The 18,491-nt window shown below is 38.7% G+C and overlaps 1 protein-coding gene across 2 annotated transcripts in view; it reads right to left on the bottom strand.

Moving 5' to 3' along the window:
• The window catches only part of COP1 (COP1 E3 ubiquitin ligase), a 129,698-nt gene that overhangs the window by 103,618 nt on the left and 7,589 nt on the right, over positions 1–18,491 (bottom strand). Inside the window, exons 3-7 of one of the 2 annotated variants that reach the window (XM_074877021.1) lie at positions 17,404–17,501; positions 15,998–16,074; positions 13,495–13,614; positions 11,398–11,466; positions 917–976 (exon numbers count right to left, since the gene is read on the bottom strand). In XM_074877021.1, coding sequence (XP_074733122.1) covers positions 917–976; positions 11,398–11,466; positions 13,495–13,614; positions 15,998–16,074; positions 17,404–17,501 — 424 coding nt within the window. The remainder of the gene's footprint in view (positions 1–916; positions 977–11,397; positions 11,467–13,494; positions 13,615–15,997; positions 16,075–17,403; positions 17,502–18,491) is intronic. The other variant, XM_074877023.1, reaches the window with a different exon arrangement.

The raw sequence follows: 18,491 nt of genomic DNA, 5'->3' as shown, positions 1-18,491 counted from the left end.
TGCTGTTATCTACCAAGTTACAATTTGCGTAGCTATCAGCTGAAGTTCCTGCAGTTGTCAGTTCTATTTATATTTTGATAATTCATCAGCAGGCATATAAATTGGAAGTGAAGAAATCTAAAAGGCTTTTGGGCAGTGTTTGGGAGCCTGTGCTGACTGCTCGAGCTTAGCAGAGAAAAGCAGACCTGCAAACTGATTCCCAAGAAGCTTTAAGGGAATGCTATTTTAAGAGGTGGCAGTCTGATGCATTCCTGAAACATCAGTTTCCTACTCCAAGATCCAAACGCTAGAATTAGAGAAAAGGATCAAGGAGGAACTTAAGGACTAAGTAAGGACAGATGGATTTGAGCTGATGGGTTTACAAATACTTGGAAAATAATTCCTAGCAAAAATATCAAGAGATTTCCATCATTAAGGAATTAAGAGAATTGTATCAGAAGGCAGCAGATTGCTTCTCTTTTGACATGCAGCAGGAGCTGGTTCTGTTCCAACCCAGTCTCTGCATTACAGCTCTTATGCACCCCCCCCAATGCCTCTGCATTTTAAGAGTGACATGCTGCTAAGATTTAAACAGCCTGTGCAAATAGCCAGAACAGTGCAACATACAAAAATCATAAGTTATGATCAATATACTGCCTGTTGATTTCTAGCAATTATTTTAAAATAACTTACTACCAACACAAAGAAATTGCAAGATACAACTATATAACAGCTAGGTTTCAATGAAGTCCCCTCTTACCAACCTGCAACTTGCACACATCAACTAAATGAACAAATTAAAGAAAGAGCATCATCTGTTCATTTTCCCATTACTGACTCAAATGCCATAAATTTAACACAGCAGTCCCACAGCAAGGCAGACAGCTTGATGAAAATGAAAAATTGCTAGAGTCAGAACAATGTCTGGGCACCTCACCTCTACTCGTTTAATATCTTCTTCCAGAACACTTAGCTCCTTCTGGATCTGCTCCAATTGCTGTGGATAAGAGAATGGGAGAAGTCTAAATCAATTTGCACTGCACACCAACAAGATAAATTACAATCTTTTTAGAAAGGAACCTGCACTATCTTAACTGGCATGCTACACGATTCGAAAGTCACTAGGCAGGAAGTCCATATGCATAGATTAACATAAGCGTGCACACAAACCACATTCCAGACAAAGTTGTTATTGTGAAACAGTGCAAAATAAGAGAGTGAGGTACTCTGATATCAATCACAGACACCCCCACATAACTATTATGCTCCTCCAATATCTTTCATGCAAGGTATTTATAACTGGTTTACAAACACTGAACATAATTAGCAAAAACCCCATGAAAGACAGTGATCATTTCACCCTTTAACAAAAGACAAAATGTTTTGCTATAAGTTATTAAGAGTATTTCTCTTGCTAGCAGTTAACCTGCCACGTGACAATTTAAGCTTACTGATAAAATTCTTGGATTGGCAAAAACCCCACCTATTATGACCACGGAGAGATTTGCTCCTGGCACCAAGCAAGCGCCACATGGCTCTTCTTTCAAAGGTGTGATACTTACCTTGGATTGCACCATAAACTCCAGTCAATTTGAGGGCTACTCCTGAAAGGGTCAGAAGGTGACTTCCCCTCTCACCAGCCAACATCCCCTTTCCCTTCTTTGTGTCACACTTCATATTTTTCAGGTTTTTCAATTACTTTTCAGTCAGCCTGCAACCTGGCTTCATTCATCACTAGCAAGTGGAAGCCAAAAACTTGACAATTGTTTACCACTAAGCAGGAGCATCATCTACTTACCAGCTCTAACTCCCACCCTCATTCAGCAGACATGTCCCATCCAAACACCCACCAGAGCCTATGCCCAGCCTTGCAGGACAAACACATGCACTTCTCTAGGTCCAGACTTGGAGCTTGCACCTAAACAGACAAAAACTCAGCTCCAATGCAAGTCACTAAGACACACAAGCCTAATGAATACATTGAGAACTAGAAGCCCACCTGACTCCTCAACTCACAGTGAAAATCTACAGACAACTAGCACTGTGACCTGTCATCAGAAGCTGTTATCAAGTTGGCAAGTCCACTGAAAGCTTACTAAGAACAACACATTCTCTAAAAGCTAAATTTTTGTCATTTTGAATTTACAAGGTGATATCAAATTGCCCAAATCCAAAGTTACTAGCATTGCAAGACGTATTACTTTGTATGTCATATTCCCAAGAATGTTTGGCAAGCTACTCCCAAAGACTTATTCACTTGAGTTCTTAACCTTGATCCTGTAAGTGGAAGAAAGTTTTGCTTAAACAAAAACACACTCACCACTTAAATCCCCACTATCGATCACCATTCCAAGTATCTGTGTGCTCTGCATTAAATAATCTACTATTTTAATGTTGAAAAGGTAAATTAAAAAAAAGTTTCTGTCCCTGAAGACAGGAGAAGAAATGACTGCTGGGTCCATACCTATTTCTAACACGGCTTCTTCTTCCTTGGAATGAGATGACGTTGTATTTATATCCTAATCTCTCCACTCGGAAGGTTTCAGTTTATATTTCATTTGAGTCACAGACAGCACAAGTTTAATGGTTTAAAACTAGACTGCCACAGATAATTTGCAAACCACTACACCACAACAGATAATTCCATTTTCACTTGCAAAACCTACAGCAAGAATAGCAGGTGGTGCTATAGCTCCAAGATTAGTGGTGAAGTTAAGTGACACATGCACAGCACGGGTCCTGCCTGTACTCAGCTCTAGCTGGCAAATACCATTAGTCCCCCCACTTTAAGTCCCATTTAAAAAGAAGTTACAAAAACACTTAGAAGTTCCAGAACTACAGCAAGGAAATCAGCTATTCTACAGTGTACTGGCTCACAGCCAACTGGACAACTGAAAAATAATTGACAGTTGTTGCCATCACAAACAGAATACCTTTTTATAGGAACAAGAGCAGAGACCTTTTATTGGCCAGCTTTTATTAACTATTGCACAGAGCCAGAAGTACACAATCTGGGACTTCATTTACTAATTCTTCCTTTTAATTACATTACGGCAAACAATTTGAACCTACCATAAACTTACCCAATAGCAGCAAGTCTAAAACCTAGGCAAGTGTGTTTCATGCTTATTTTAGGAAAAGTATTCTCATACCATCAGCATCAAATGAGTTACTAATGTCCACATTGAGACTTTTTTTTTAGTAGGTTGGCTCAAGTGTTTCATGGTTTAGCTTTAATCTATCAGAGACCTTAAATCAGTCCACATTCATTCCAATTAAACTTTGAAAAATAAGACTACTGATTTATAATTGCCAGTCATTGAGGGACATTTAAGAAAAGCTAAATGAATTATAGTCCTTGCAGTATATCCAGATTTATGGGCCCTTAATTTGATTTTCACTATGTTTCACAGAAAGCAAGCCAAGTCCTGTCCCAGTGATGGGCAGAATCACGCCTGTCAAGCTTCAGTTTAAGTCAGCAAAAACACATAGAACGAACACTGAAATGCATGCTAAAATAGAAGCATATACTATAAACTCTCTTCTCAGACACAGATGCTTTCCCAGAACTGAAAAGGCCGATGTAGACAAGGAGAAAACTTCAATTCAACAGTTAAACCTTATCATTTCAACTCCACTGAATGAACTACAATAAGTAGGTGCATAACATTCTGGTCCCACGTTACACAAATGCATACATACAAAATAAAAATGACAACCTCAAAATAGCCTATGTTTCTTATAATCTCTGGAAAAGGCATTTCAGACATTCAAGTCAAGAAGCTACCACAGCAGGAAATGCAGGCTCTCATATTGTTTTTAGGCAACCTTTCAGATCCAAACCCCGTTCACACCCACAAGGCAGTCCCCCACAAAACCCTCCAGTTTATGTCTGAGACTTAAGACACACATATAAAGAGTTCTTCAAAGACAACTCTCAGCCCTGGACTATGTGGATGAAGAGAAATCCCCTGGTTAGAGTTCCTCAGAGACACCCCGCCATACTACTGAATTTCCACATAAGACTCTTGGGTGGAAATATTAATTTGAATTTACACAATGCTAAACACCAGGTCATGGTCAGTTTGATCTCAGTTGGCTATCTACTATCAAGTGTAGCTGGGCACAGTGCTGAGGTTTCATTCTTGGGCTTCCTGTTTTTCCTGGACCGAGGGCCCCTCAGGAGGCGGTGACTTCATCTTTTGTGTTTGTACAGCACAGGCAACAAGCAGTCCTGACTGGGTCTCCTGGTGCCAGTTCTAAATGTTTGCAAAAACCTAAAAGCTCAGCAGAGCCTTCCAGTGCCGCAGAAACTGCCTAAAAACTGTCTAGAAAAACACATGAGGGAAGGAGTCATACACCCTTGACCAACTGTCTCTCCAGTTTAGAAAAAGCACATAAAAAGAACAGAAGTTATTTCCTACAGAAATACTGCAAAATTACCAACACTATTCCACCGAGTGGCTTAAACAGAGCATCTAGATTCACACTTCTGAAAACTCACAAGTCACATTATGTTCAATCACACACCTTTAAGGCTCCGATCCAAACCTCTCATGCATTCATCACAATATACACTGTGGATCAAGACAAAACAGATGAGACTATTAGCAGAGGGAGCATCTGTTTTCCCAGACACACGTTGCCATTGCACCAACGAGGACAGGATAAAAAGTATCATCTGTCCAGCTGAGGAGGATAAATCAGGTAGCCTTTGTAGATAATCCCTTCATTCTACCCCACAACTTCATCCATCCAACATGATCTCTTTCTACTTCTTGTTCTTCCATCAACTACTGCTCTAACAGTGTAAACTTAAGTATCACAGCTGAACCTCTCCTAAAGGTAACCAGTGAAATGAATTTCTTCCCGTAGAACATAATACCTCAGCAACAACTCTACAGCAAGTAAGATCAATTTCTCTCTCTGGAAACCAGTTGGAAGTCTTGTCTGTCTCTAGGTTTTCCTCCCATTTTTGCTTCAGATACAGAGCCTATTATAACATACAGGGAAACTATGGCAAGGAAGTAATCTCTGGAGTTTAGAGAGATTTTAAACTTTTAAATTAATTGCAAATCTCACTTATTTTGACATAACACTTCAGCGTTACATCTTTGCACAAGTGGAAAAAGGTGCAAGGTTTATTTCTGTATGAAGACAAGAACACCTGAGCCTCTGCAAGTTACTTTCATTGGTGAAACGTGGCATCCAAGCCTTTCAGACACAGGGGCAATCCATCTATAACACATTTACCTGCAGGGAATATTTATTTTTGATGATCAATACCTCCCTCCAACTGGTAAGTGTTTCCTCTTAACTGGGGAAGAGCTAACAGAAAGGTTTGAGAACAACATCCTGGTTAACACACAGAATTCCCTAAAGGTAGGAGGAAGGAGATGCCTGGCTGATCAAAAATGTGTTTCATATCTTGAATTTTCTTCTCCCTCATTTAAATCATCCAGTTTGGGTTGCAGGAGTAATGCTTCAAAGGCTTATGATAGGGTCTGATAGAAAAGTGTCACAAGGGAAAGATATCTGGGGCAGGGAACAAAGCTGTCTAAACATTTAGATTAATTGTCTTAGAGTTTAATAAATCACTGTACATGCTACTTAGCTCCTAGTACTAGCCTGCCCCTTTTTCTTTGGAAAGACCTCTCCAGTCAGTAAGCAGAGTCAGCTATTATACACTGATGTTTATACGATAATCTCTAGCTTGCTGCTCATACACTAGCTGTATCCTTGGCTTATTATCACTGCAGTCAGAGCTCACGTCTCTCATTGAGTAGCTTAGAAATGCAAATAGATTTAAAATACCAGTTATTTAAGTGCAGTGGATAGGAAAGAGATTACTATAGCTATAAATTCACCTCAGGAGTCCTGGAATGTAATCAAGACTATATGACAACATAAGAGCATGACTGATTTCTAGTTCTGTCACCTCCTCTTGCTTACTCATTAGTTCATCCATGTGTGTATGTGCAGAACAATAAGACTTGACAGATGAAGTGATTAACACAAGGTAATGACACCCCTGGAGAATTCATGCTTATAATTCCCTGCAATTATCCCACAATAACTACTAACTCCTCTTATTTTTAGTCTTTAACATGCTCACAATATGGAGTAAGTGAAGACAGCTGGATAGATACATGCATTTGAGGCTGAAAAGAATGATGATGATTCTGAAATGCTGAGCAGGCACTCAGTGCCACAAACCTGAGGCATTTCAGGATTACTTCCCTGTCCCAGGATGTTTACTCGCTAAAAAGAGCCCCCATGCATTAGCAGACATGAAAGAGGTCTTATTTGTTAGACAGAAGAGATTTAATGTGACATTATTAGAAAGAGAAAGCCCACAAAACATAAAAATGAAGTGACAGCTGCCAAGAGAAACATGAATGCATCTAGGAAATATCACCTATATGTTGAACTTGATTTCTGATACTGATCTTCAAGCTCAGTACTGTCCTTCAGTAAGCAATGGTGCTACTTCACAGAAATAGCAAACACTGTCCATCAGGTAGCTAAGCCAACGATGTTTTAGGACAAATTATATAACTTTATTTGGTGACATTCAAATCCTGACAAGACAATTAGTAAGGCCTCTTTTTGAAGTGATGAATATAAAAATGGGAAGAATTTTTTGTATTAACTGATATGATCAACTCTCACAAAGTGTTCAAGAGGAAAGAACATGTGATCATTTAAAGGTAAACAAAGTTAAACTTGAAGGTATTTATGCAACTGTTTGCTGATTAAGGATACCAATTAAACTCAGACACCAGAGTGAAAAGAGTAGGTGTATTTTACTGGGGATAACCAAATAATGTAACAGAGTAATAAAAAAAAACCATGCAGTAAGAAAAGGCAGAATAATGTACCTAAAGCAACAAATAGGAAAATACAGGGTAATGCATCAAACCATTACTACATGAGAGGGAGAACAGTGATTAAGAAAGATCCATCACCACTTGCATATGTTACCAACATCCAGACCCGCAGACGCTGGGCAGCCCCGGTTGCAGCGAGGATTTGGAGAGCCTGTCCCGGCAAGTGGGAAGTGCTACGCGGTGCCTCCACCCGTAGGTGAGGCTTCCAAAGTCGCTGTGAGCGGGTCCAGCCTTATATACTAGAGATCAGCAAGCCAGAATAGCTGGCACCTTTGTTTTGAGCAGAAAATTTCTGGTTTCATTCTCCTGTTGGATTCCACCCAAAGCTTGGCCAGGGCTCGAGGCGGGGAGACCAAGGGAGTTTCTAACAAGGCCGAACACTTGGGTTCTCAGCCTTGAACAACATCCTTGCGCCCCATCCTTGAACAAGGCTGAGAAAGGAAAGTTGGATACATTCTCTCAGCATTTCATCCTCACTACTGATTATATTCTGTCTAAGCTGCATCTTTCACTAGTGAGCTCACACACTAAGTTAGCAGCTTTGGCTTGGGGCCTGTTGTTCAGGCTTCAATACTTTAATACTTTAGCGCTTTTTACATCAGCATAAGTGGTTGTTATAACTTAGTACAATACCTACTAGCTCAATGGTTATCATTTATAAAATATACAGGATTCATCTATAGGTCAACCCTGGCTTGGGTCTGTTGTCCAAGCCTTAGCACTTCAGCAACACAGCTAACGGCATTAAAACTCTGGCATGAAAAGATGCCTTTTAAGTTACAGGTTGTTGCATTTTGTTCCCCTTGAAAATAGGAATAAAGAAAAGTTTTTAATCATTAAACTTGACCTTCCAGACTCCTTGGATCCTTGATTTTAATGGAAGAGACTGCTGGATCAAAAAAAAATATTGGAGAGCATGCATTTAATTAACTGTGTACACAGAGCACAGCTGTGTGCCTTTCCTTAAGTTTGCCTTAGAGACAACCAACTATTGTGGGTATTATGGTACATTGCTCCCCTCCAGAACTATCTGTTACTTTGTTGAAAAAGTATTTTCAAGCTTTAGACATTTGTTTTCAATTTTTTCAAAGTTTTTTTTTTCTTGTACTATTGCTAAGGATTTGCTTTTGACATATTGCCATAGGTCAAAAAGAAAACAAAATATATAACTTAGAAGAAAAAGGACTTGCTAATACCTTTGTGCAAAAAACATGCAGTAAATTTCAGCTTGAAAGATCAATGTTTTGAAAAGTTATGAACACATCAAAACAGAATTTCTAATAGAAGCTTCTGCAGGTGCTGAACCTCACATTTATCTTCTAGAGAAATTATGAAAGTGCAAGAAAGAGGCATTTGTCAAAATACTTGACTACAGCAATATTCTGAATTCTGAAGTCTATAGTTTTCTTCTAGTTATGAACCCCCTCCAATAAGCTCAGAAGTCGCCATTTCATGAAGGCAAGAGAAAAAACCCACAAAACTTGAGTGAAGTAAGCAAGGAGGGTTACATGTACCCACTATGCTCTGAACACGTTATGAAATATTATACAGGTACACTAACTCTAAGGCAATATCTGTGTTAACTAAGTACCTAGTCTCTATGTAAGAACTTGCAGTATGTAATAAATAAAACATGTTAATAAAATCATGCAATAAATAATATTCAAAGAGTCATATTAGCAAACAAAGTTACCAGGCAATATTACATTCCTTTAAACATTTAAGTCAAAAATTTGAGACAAGCACTCAGTCATACACAAAAGAAACTTTATTAAGAACATGTTACAGCTATGGCTTAACTGAGTGACATTGCAATTACTCTGCAGTCATCTTTACTAGATGAATTTACTAGGTCTGAATTAGGAAAGGAAAAAAGGTGCTGTTCTTCCCCATAATAAAGCCTGGTTATATGACTCATAGCCATACATAATACGTCGCAGAAGTGTTCCAGGGTCCATGCATGTTCCTTGTGTCCCATCCTTATTTCTTAAACAGTCACCTATTACAGCATCAAAAGAAACAGTAAACTTTGAAGCTCTGATACCTTCCTCTGTTTTACTGCATTATTAATAAGGCCACTTCAACCCCCGCTTCTCAGCTTCCAAACTAGCATCTCAGGCTTTCTGCAGTTTGGATACATTTTCACCACCAGCATAATCCATGCCCTTTCCCAAGTAGTAGCTCCTCTATTATCCACACAGAAAACTCCCTCCAGAAAGGAGTACTTAAACTCCACCAGCTGCAGGGAGGACCTTGAGACTTACTAGAAAGGAAACATTAACTGGCTTAATTTACTCCATGGGTACAGCTTGATTGCTGAAGACAGATTTTGATATCTTTCTAAAATTATCCTACTGATTGGTCTGTATTTTCCATGCTTCTACCCACTGGTTCTCATCTTTCTTACACTTATCAAGTGAAAAGAAAGACTGCTAGCAGCAAGTCTGACAAGTCATTTCCCTCAAAATAAATGGCAAGGCCAGACATTAACTACTATGGCAAGGACAGAACCGACAGGCCTGCATCAAAGTCTTTTGAGATGCGACAGTCTGCATCTCACATTGGAATATAGAGGGTGGTAAGAAGTAACATCAGAGGAAGTCTTGGCAACACAGGGAACACATAAGCAGGGACAGAGAGGATCTGAAATAAGCTGTGTGTCCCAAGTGGCTTCAGGATGTTCCCAAAGCTGTATTCAGAAGACCTGCAGACAAAATTAAGTTTCTTTAGCCTTAGAAGAGATGCTATCCTTGTACGTTATCACTGAAGCCAATGGCAGATGCAGATGAGTTGGGAAAGGTTTCCCAGGTGCTGATAACAGTCAGTGGTGGAACACTGTGCTACGGGATGTTAAAAAGCAGAAGCTATGCAATTTCCATTCCCTTTATCCTTCTCACTTGGCACATGCAAACTAAAGTAGGTATCGACAGCCCCTCCTTCTGTGAGAGTTGTTCCTCCCTCGGTTGAAACCAAGTTATCACTGACTTTAGGGTACTGCCCCAAACACCCTTGCACTTGAATCACCACAGGATTACTTGAGGAAGAGCACCCTAGCTAAGCTGCACATGAACCTCCTGAAGCACCTACTTCTCAACTCACCTCCTAGACAAAGGCAGCATTACCAGGAAACTTCCCCCATATCTTAATGGTCCCTCAAGCTGCACCAAATCCTGATGGAAGGTGTTTAACGAGTGCCGACGGACAATGGCCAGAGCCTGCCTTAGTTGTGCAGTGAAGATGGGTCAAGCTTCTGAAATTCTCTGCATAATGCTAAATATTATGAATACAAGAAAATTAAAGTAGATATTCTGAAGATTTGAGAGGCTTTTGTAGACTAAGACACCACAAAATAACTTCTACCGGCATTCAAAAAGTGAAAGTCAAAAGATGCCTCAATGGTTTTTGGCAATGCTTGTGTCTTTAGTGTTTAAGCAAAAAATACAGTAATATGTATTTCTCTAGTTTTTCCAACCCTGAAAATTCAGACAAATAGTATGCTTGATATTGAACAGAATCAGAAGTGGAAGCATGCCATTTTGTCTTCATTAATACGTCTAGTACATTAGAGAAGATCTTGGCTCTCACATTTTCCTTTGATATTCAGGTATCCTAATAATCAGTATTCTCATCACTTACTATGCCTAGACTAGAAGGTCTTATACTCTACAAATGCAACTTGATCTTGGACTCAGTTTTCCCCTTTAGTTAGTTCTTCTCCATTAACCTCGTTGGTTCTGGTCAGAAGGCCATGGATATCTGTTGGTGGACAGACTCTAAAGAACTTGCTTTGGGATGACTCCATAAGCAGTCCCTCAATGCATTCTGGACAAGGCTTCTTACACCCATTGCCTTTACATGGTTCAAGTCTGACCTTACAATCACACTGTTGGGTCTTGTGTTCACATCTTTTATCAGAAGCCATGACCTCCAAGAAAGCTTGTCCTTCTGCTGCTTTCATGACCATTTTTTTAGGTTTCTGGGATATTTCTGGTGTTAGGGTTTAAGCATTTATAATGTCATGCAATGCAAAGTCCCAAACCATGAAAAACCATGTATGTGATTATGGAATCCTCTCACATTCCTTGAGACACTCATTTTGGAGACAAACAAGGAAAGTGCACAGAATATTCATTCTTTTATGACACAGCATTAACCATGGCATTTGATACACTAAAATAAAAAAATTTGAGAGTGACAACAATTTCACTCCTTCCCCACCTTTCAGTTTTCCCATCACAAAAAAACCTCTTGTTTCAAGAATTTGATGTACATTTACAGCTAGGAAGCTCTATCTTCCCACATCCTTCACCAGTGTGAAACAAAAAGGCAAGTGATTAAAAATTGAAGCTGCTACATATAAAGAGATTAATTTTTCTTAAGACCCACGTCCTCTGCCTAGGATTTCCCCAAACACACCTTGCCACCTTCTTTGCAGAGATAATGCCAGGCTAACACATCACTTAAATAGAAGTGAACTGGTAGAAAGCAGCAGGCAACACCTCACCCACTGAAACACAAAGCAAGTTACCTCTCGTTTGTTTCTCCTGGCAACTTTGAGAAATTCCATAAGGATCTGCAATTGGGCAGCATGGGACTCCTGTAACACAGTAAATAACCAAGTGTGACTCTTCCATATACATTAAGAGAAACAAGCATTCATTTTATACACAGAAATCCACACTTAGCACAAACAGCTTTCATTTAGAGATGAGGAAGAGAAAGTAGCTTATTACGGCAGTTTTAAGAATGGTTGTTTTACTTTGCCTCACATTTTAAGGTTTTGTTTGGCTCACAACAAGCCTTTACATGAAGGCAGAAATCATTGTAACAGCTCTTGTTTGTGTATTACTGAAGACTTACTGATAAGGTAAAATGCTTTTCATTTTTTTGGCTACTGCATCTGAAATTGGTTTTAGAATACAGGTTCCTCACAGACTCATCTTCTACCCTGGAAGATCATTAGCATCCACTTTGTGATTAACATACTAAAGCATGAAGTATTTATACAAAAAACATCTCCCCACAAAATTAACAGTTGTGTTTATGTAAAGAGATTACTGCTGGAGATTTCTCCACAGTGGAAAACAACAATAAAATCACTGATGTAACTGAAACATCCCTTTCCAATCTTTCCATAACAGGTCATTTACATCAGCCATAAGCTTAATATTTTCACCCGAATTGGCCAAAATCTTGACAGGGCAAGATAAGAGAAGCACAAGAGGAAAGAAAAATAAAACCTGTATTCCAGCATTAATAGAACCCTAATCCTATCCCAGCATTACTTTCTTAACTTACTAAAATATTTATTATTAAAGGACTGTGAACATACACTCAAAAAGGATCAAGACATAGAAGCAAGCAGCATTAAAGGCAGATGGGACAGGAAAAGTAAAGAGATTAAGATGCAAGACTTTTCTACGAATATTTTCTTCCTGCCCCCCACCACTGTAATGATAATGAAAGTGAAGCAAGTAAAGCTAGAAAGGAAAAGTGTTTTTAATCATTAAGCGTCAGGTGTGGTTTTGGTTTTGTTTTTTAAGGCTTAGTATCCTTAAAAGATATTCCTGCTCACAAGCACCCATACACTCAGTTCTGTGCCTTCTTTGTTTCAGATTTGTCACAAACACAAAAAGGCTTGAGAAAAAAAAAAGGGGTTTTACTCTGAAGTTAGAAACTGTACTCCCACCATACCTTCACTGAAACAATAAAAACGTTATGTACAAATCCCCATGCAAGGTAACATAACAGTTTTGCTAGTAGTCAGTAAATGTATTTTTGGGTTACTTTCCTTCCATCAGAACCACAAGTTGTGTAAATATTGATTCTGCAAGAGCGAATAAGATAAGCCATTCCCAATACAGCTTTTCCTCACCTGTTTCAAAGCACCACAGAAATTCAGCCTTCTACCCAAAGTTCACTAGGCCAAATGTTGTAATCCAGTTTAATTTAGAAGGTCTGGCTCTCATAACTGGAAAATGGTCACTTGAGACCAACAGCATGGAATGGCCAAATACATAAGAACTATCCCAAATCAACTACATTTCAGTCAATCATAGGAACAGCTTGCTTCATACTGTATAAATCTTCAAACAAACCTCATAAACAAGACATCTGAACTTTTCTTTCAAGCATTAAATGTTAAAAAAAGATCTTCAGGGGTGGCAGTCATTCAGATTCTTTCAGTTCCAGCAGAAACTAAAAGGTGTCATTTTTTTTTCCACACGCTCATTGAGTTTATTCCTTAACCTCTATTTTGGACTTCTTCATGCTTATTACCAAGAAAGATCTGATATTTACTTGTGCAAGAGTCATTTAACAAACATCTTCATGTGCATGTCTGTTCTGCTAGCCACCTTCTCTTATTCTTTTCCATTTTCCCTGCTTGTTTATACAAGCGTGCCAGCAGCAACACTGGAAGCATGTTAATAGCACCACAGTTGAAATGTCAGTTTGCTACAACAAAGGTCAGTGAGATGGCCAACTTTTCAACACCAAAATGCAAGGGAAAATTCTGAGCAATTAATTCATCAATAGAATCTTACTTCAAGAAGATAAAAGCGTGAAAAGAAAAAACTGCTAACTAGACAGTGTTCATTTAAATAAGACAAGAGAAACTTCTTACTGCTTCCAACTGCTTCTTCTTTTGCACCAGCAGCTCCAGCATCAGGTTGACATTGGCCAAGTCAAGATTGTCTTGATCAGTCCCCAACAAATCTTGAATTATCTGCCACCTATGGCCATTCTAGAAAGAGAACAAGAAATGTTGGAGAGACAGCAAGTACAAGCCGTCCAGGGCTCTATCCAACAACAGATATTAAGAGCAACACTGCAGTATTTCCCTTTGTAAAAGTTACAAAACAATTTTCAGGAATCAGAACTCCCAGTTCTCCCACACGTACAGGATATAGCTCTTCTATCCTACTGTGTAGCTGCTTATCTTATTTGGAAACTATTAGTGCTTTATGAGAGCATAGCTGTTGCTGCTAGGAAGAGATTATTTCACAGCCACAATTTTATCTGATTTGTGCCCTAGTTCTGAGAACATGTTTCTATGGGGAGAAAGAAAAAAACGTGTTTATCCAAGCTTAGTTGGATTACATCTATCTGAAATACTTGTTAAGTGGCAATACCTTTTAATTTTTTAAAGCAAGTAATAGGTAAAGCCCTCATGCTAAATTCAAATGGAAGGTTATTTTTCCTATCCTCACCTCCCACACTACTCCTCTTAAGAATATTTTCATGGGAAATGTGAGAGAAGGGGACAGAGCTCATCAGGGTGATCATCTCATTCTACCCATTAGAGCTGAGAAGGGCTCCTCAGAGAGCCAGCACACTACCATGTAGCCCATTCTTCCCTACAGGCTGTTTGCTTTTCTCCTTGTCAATAAAAAGTGAAAAAAAAGGTATCTTTTAGCACAGGAAAACCTGAATAATAGGTTAATGTTAATATAGCCTTACATCAAAAAGCCTCAGGAACCAATAGGAGCAGCTGACAGGTCTTTAGACTTTGTAAGAAACAAAGCTGGATTAAAAAAATCCTGCCTTATAAAAGCTATAACACTAGATCAAGATATTTAAATTTGCATGAACTAGAAATGCCATCCAGTCTAAACCAGACATTTTCTCAGAAGTTGTTGCTTATTTGTATTGACTAGATTAATAAAAAATATGTAACATCCATATAGAATACACAACGTTTTACAGAACTCTCAACAGAACCTGTGGAAACCACACAGGCAAAAACTCCATTTCTATCTGGAACAACTGGAAAAAAAGTTGTTGACTGCAAGTCAACAAGATTTGAGACAAACTTCAACATACTAATGTACTAGTTGAATGTACTACTGCTAAACTACTCGGAAAGCTTCAAAGATGCCTTAACAAATCCATGACCAAGAAATGGTGCATTTGCTGCAACTTGTAAATGAGCAAGAGTAATACAAGAGGATAACAGGGACATTAAGGAGCTGGTACAACTACAAGGTTTCTCTTTTTAGAGATGTTGGTATTTTTTATTTGCTGCCAAAAGATAGACACAACACTTTTGGGCATGAAATCATGGTAGATTTTCACTTACTAATAGACATCTCACATAGATGCATCTATGGGCATAGTTTCTAAAGGTGTGTTATGAGAAAGAATAGAATCAATTTCCAAGAGGTTACCATACACGCCTTCATGTCACTCCTGTGCATTTTAACCCAGATATGGTTCATCCGTATTTTATACTTAATATGGTATATGCACATTTTATATTGAATATAAAAAACTTACTGTGAGTGAACCAATGAATCCTTATAGCATGCTCTTTTCTAAAGCATACAACTGCTGAAACCATTGGTTGCTGCAACACAGTCCCTAAACTAATAACACTTAATAAAGTGGGGGTTTTTTTAACTGACAAAACCAGGGGCTCCACGATTTCTAACCTTACTTTGCAACCTTATTCATGAATTATAGAAGCCAAGGAAGGAAGCAAGCTAGACATAGCAAGACAAATATGCAAGTTTCCTGGTTAATGTCATATTCTTTTTTATCTTAATGTACAAGAGCACCCACTGATGCACTGTTTTCATGAACTGTGAACGGAGATCATGCTCTGATTTTGGGACACAAAGCAAGTCTAGAAGATATCCAGGCAGTTTTATCTGGGATCAGAGCCAGAACACCAGTACTCTGAACACATCCTTCTCCCTCTTGTGGCTGCTATTAGCCTTCTACCAACTTCCCTGCAGAATACAGCTTCTTGCACATGATCAGACAAGCCCGTGGCACTTCTAATCATCCATTACGCTCATTGTAGCTGTAATTTCCAACGCTGAATGAAAATTATTAGCTTTAAACAAGTGTGCTTCCATGGGTAGTTTCCCAGGTTATACTCAATGCATCATATTGCACTCAGCTATGCTAACACAGCTTGCCTCTACACATATAACGCTGGCAGGAAGAACGAGAGTTAACAAGGTCAAAGGGATCTAGTGCCACCGATATCGGTATTATTCCCCTCATAAACCTAGTTAAAGCACCCGCTCAAAAGTATAATTTCTTCTAAATTAAGCCACATAATGATACAATTGCTGTACAGAACCATTAAATAAATATAAAGTAAGAAAGTTGGAACATACGGTGCTACTCACTGAATGGTCCAGTTTGAGTCTTTTCTCCTCAGATCTTTGCTTCTGTTTAAGAATAAGTTCATTGACTAAAAAACATAAAGATGTCAGAGAAGAGATGGATTTAAAGTTCACAAAACAAGTATGAAAGATTCTACCTTAATATTTTTACTTTAATTATTAGTTCCACAGTAAGTTTATCAGTAGACATCTCCACTTTTTTCCTCACCAATTTACTCCTTGATTGTTTTTGTAAAGTATATAAAGATTTTTAATAAAGTTCATCAACAAATACAATGCCTATACATTCCCCAAGCTGCTTCAATTCCTTTTTCTAAGCACCCACGATTCTTTGATCAAGTTTTTCAACTCCAAGGCAGTACATCACAGAAGATAAAACATTAATGGATTTACTACAGGCCAAAAACAAGCACAGTTGAAGAGAACAACTTTTTCCTTTGATCACTATGTGCACTTTTAAAGATATATTTTTGCTGCAGTTTTATTTCGCACCGATTTAGTGAACAGTGCAAAGGGAGAAAGATAACCTCAACCCTTCGCAGACACATGTACAAGTTCTTCCCTGTCCAACACAGACCTCAAACCCCTGAATGCAGGTACACAGAAGCAGTGCTCTGTGGCCTAACATACTCCAAAGCCTGCCTCAGCACCACCTTTGGCACAACGTGCTTGGGTCTAAAGCAGGATGCCCATTTCTGAAGTATTCCTTGGTGACTGTGGCTTTTAATTTACTTACTATTAAATGGGTATCCCAAGCACATGAAAACACAATTTGATTTAATTTTGATATTTTACATTGCAGTGTGTTTCCTTTGATCTTTTCTCCCCATAACAAATTTTTAAACTCTATTTCCAGTTAAGAACATTCCTCTCCTGTTTAAGCAGCTATCAATTAGGATTGCACATACGTACGTACGTGTATTAGTTTTTTCTGTATATGATTTACACACATACATACATCACAAGGATGTCACTGCAGTAGCCAAACTAGCACAATGTGTAATTCAGCCTCCCTCCCTTCAGTGTCTGTGCTTTGTAAACAGGGCATGTTCTTGATTATTAGACAGACAACAGCACAAGAAAACAAAAGTAAATAAAAAAGATTCAAATCTAGCCATCAGAAAAACATCTTCATTTTGCTTTTCTTAGTATGCAAACAGCAGCAAGTCAGTCTCACTAGTATAACTCAGCATACAGAACTGCTGGAGGCAGTGGAGTATTAACGATTTATACTACTAACCACTTTTTTTTTTAATAAAAACCACAGTTGACCAAAGGGCTGATATTTGGATTTTATTTTCAATATCCAGAAGCTGGTTATTCCTAGGACAAATTTACAAGTGCCTGACTTCCTTAACAACTAAGATGTTTCTCGTGCAAGCAAGCCTAGAGCTCACCTAAGAAGTTAGGATAAAGATGATCTATGTTGTCCACAACATAGTTGCATTTGGGACATCTGTTATTGTCCTCCAAGCTCTGGTGAATACATTTATAGCTGTTTAAAAACATTAAAAAAAAGAAACAAAACAAGTGAGCAAACATGAAGGAACAAAACATAAGCACAAGGTAAATAATATCAGCCTTAGATAATGTGTACTCTGTGTTGCCAGCTAACAGCTGCGTTGCCAAGATCCTACAGTGGAGTCAAGATGTTCCAGTATTAACACAGAGCATGCTACAGCAGAAAAACAGCAAAGTTTCTTGGCAAGGATTACAAAAGGTATTTAAGTGCTTCACTCTTATTTCCCTGAGGATTGTGGCAACGTGGATACTTCAGCCATGCTTCCATCTCAAATTCATGCACTCCCCTTCCACAGGTAGAGCTAAAAAACCAGACTGCAATATTCAGAAGCAACTCTTCTAGATTAACCAAATATTTAGCAGGTGACAGTAAAAGCTATTACGCATTCTGAGTAATTGAGCACAGAGCAAACACCTTCACCAACTCCTCACATTTCCCCCACCCCTGGCTGTTCTCATCAGAAGTGACTGGAGGTGTGCTCTGTTGAACTGTTAGCTATTTGAGGGACAGAGTAAACTACCAGATGCACTTCAGCATCAGGTTTAAGCATCTCGCTAAGAACCCACAGCTTGATGTCAACTGCTGGTAGAGACATCATGTGACAACACTGCTCTGTTCTTTCTAAATATATCTGAATGCTTCTCATCTTGGACTCTTAAATAAAGTTACAGATCACAGGGATAAAGTGTTACCATAGAGGGTGCAAACCAGCTGTTATCTTACCTGTTGCAGGTCAAAATATTTCTGAAAGTTAACTGAATCTGTTGCTTGAGAAAGTGCTTTATGCTACTAAAGTATTACTTCTTGTAGAAGGTAGGCGACTTATTTCTAGTTAAAAGACACCGTAAGAGTATAATGTACACAGAGCATTAAAACGTAATGGTTCAACATTTATTCCAATCCCTAGCTGAGATCAGGAGCGGCAGATAGTTCCACACCTGCCCCTGGAGGGCTCTTGTATGT

This window comes from Strix uralensis, chromosome 8 (genome assembly GCF_047716275.1).
Source record: "Strix uralensis isolate ZFMK-TIS-50842 chromosome 8, bStrUra1, whole genome shotgun sequence".
Classification (NCBI taxonomy): Eukaryota; Metazoa; Chordata; class Aves; order Strigiformes; family Strigidae; genus Strix; species Strix uralensis.
The sequence above is the reverse complement of the archived record's forward strand: the minus strand, read 5'-3'. Positions and strand labels throughout refer to the sequence as shown.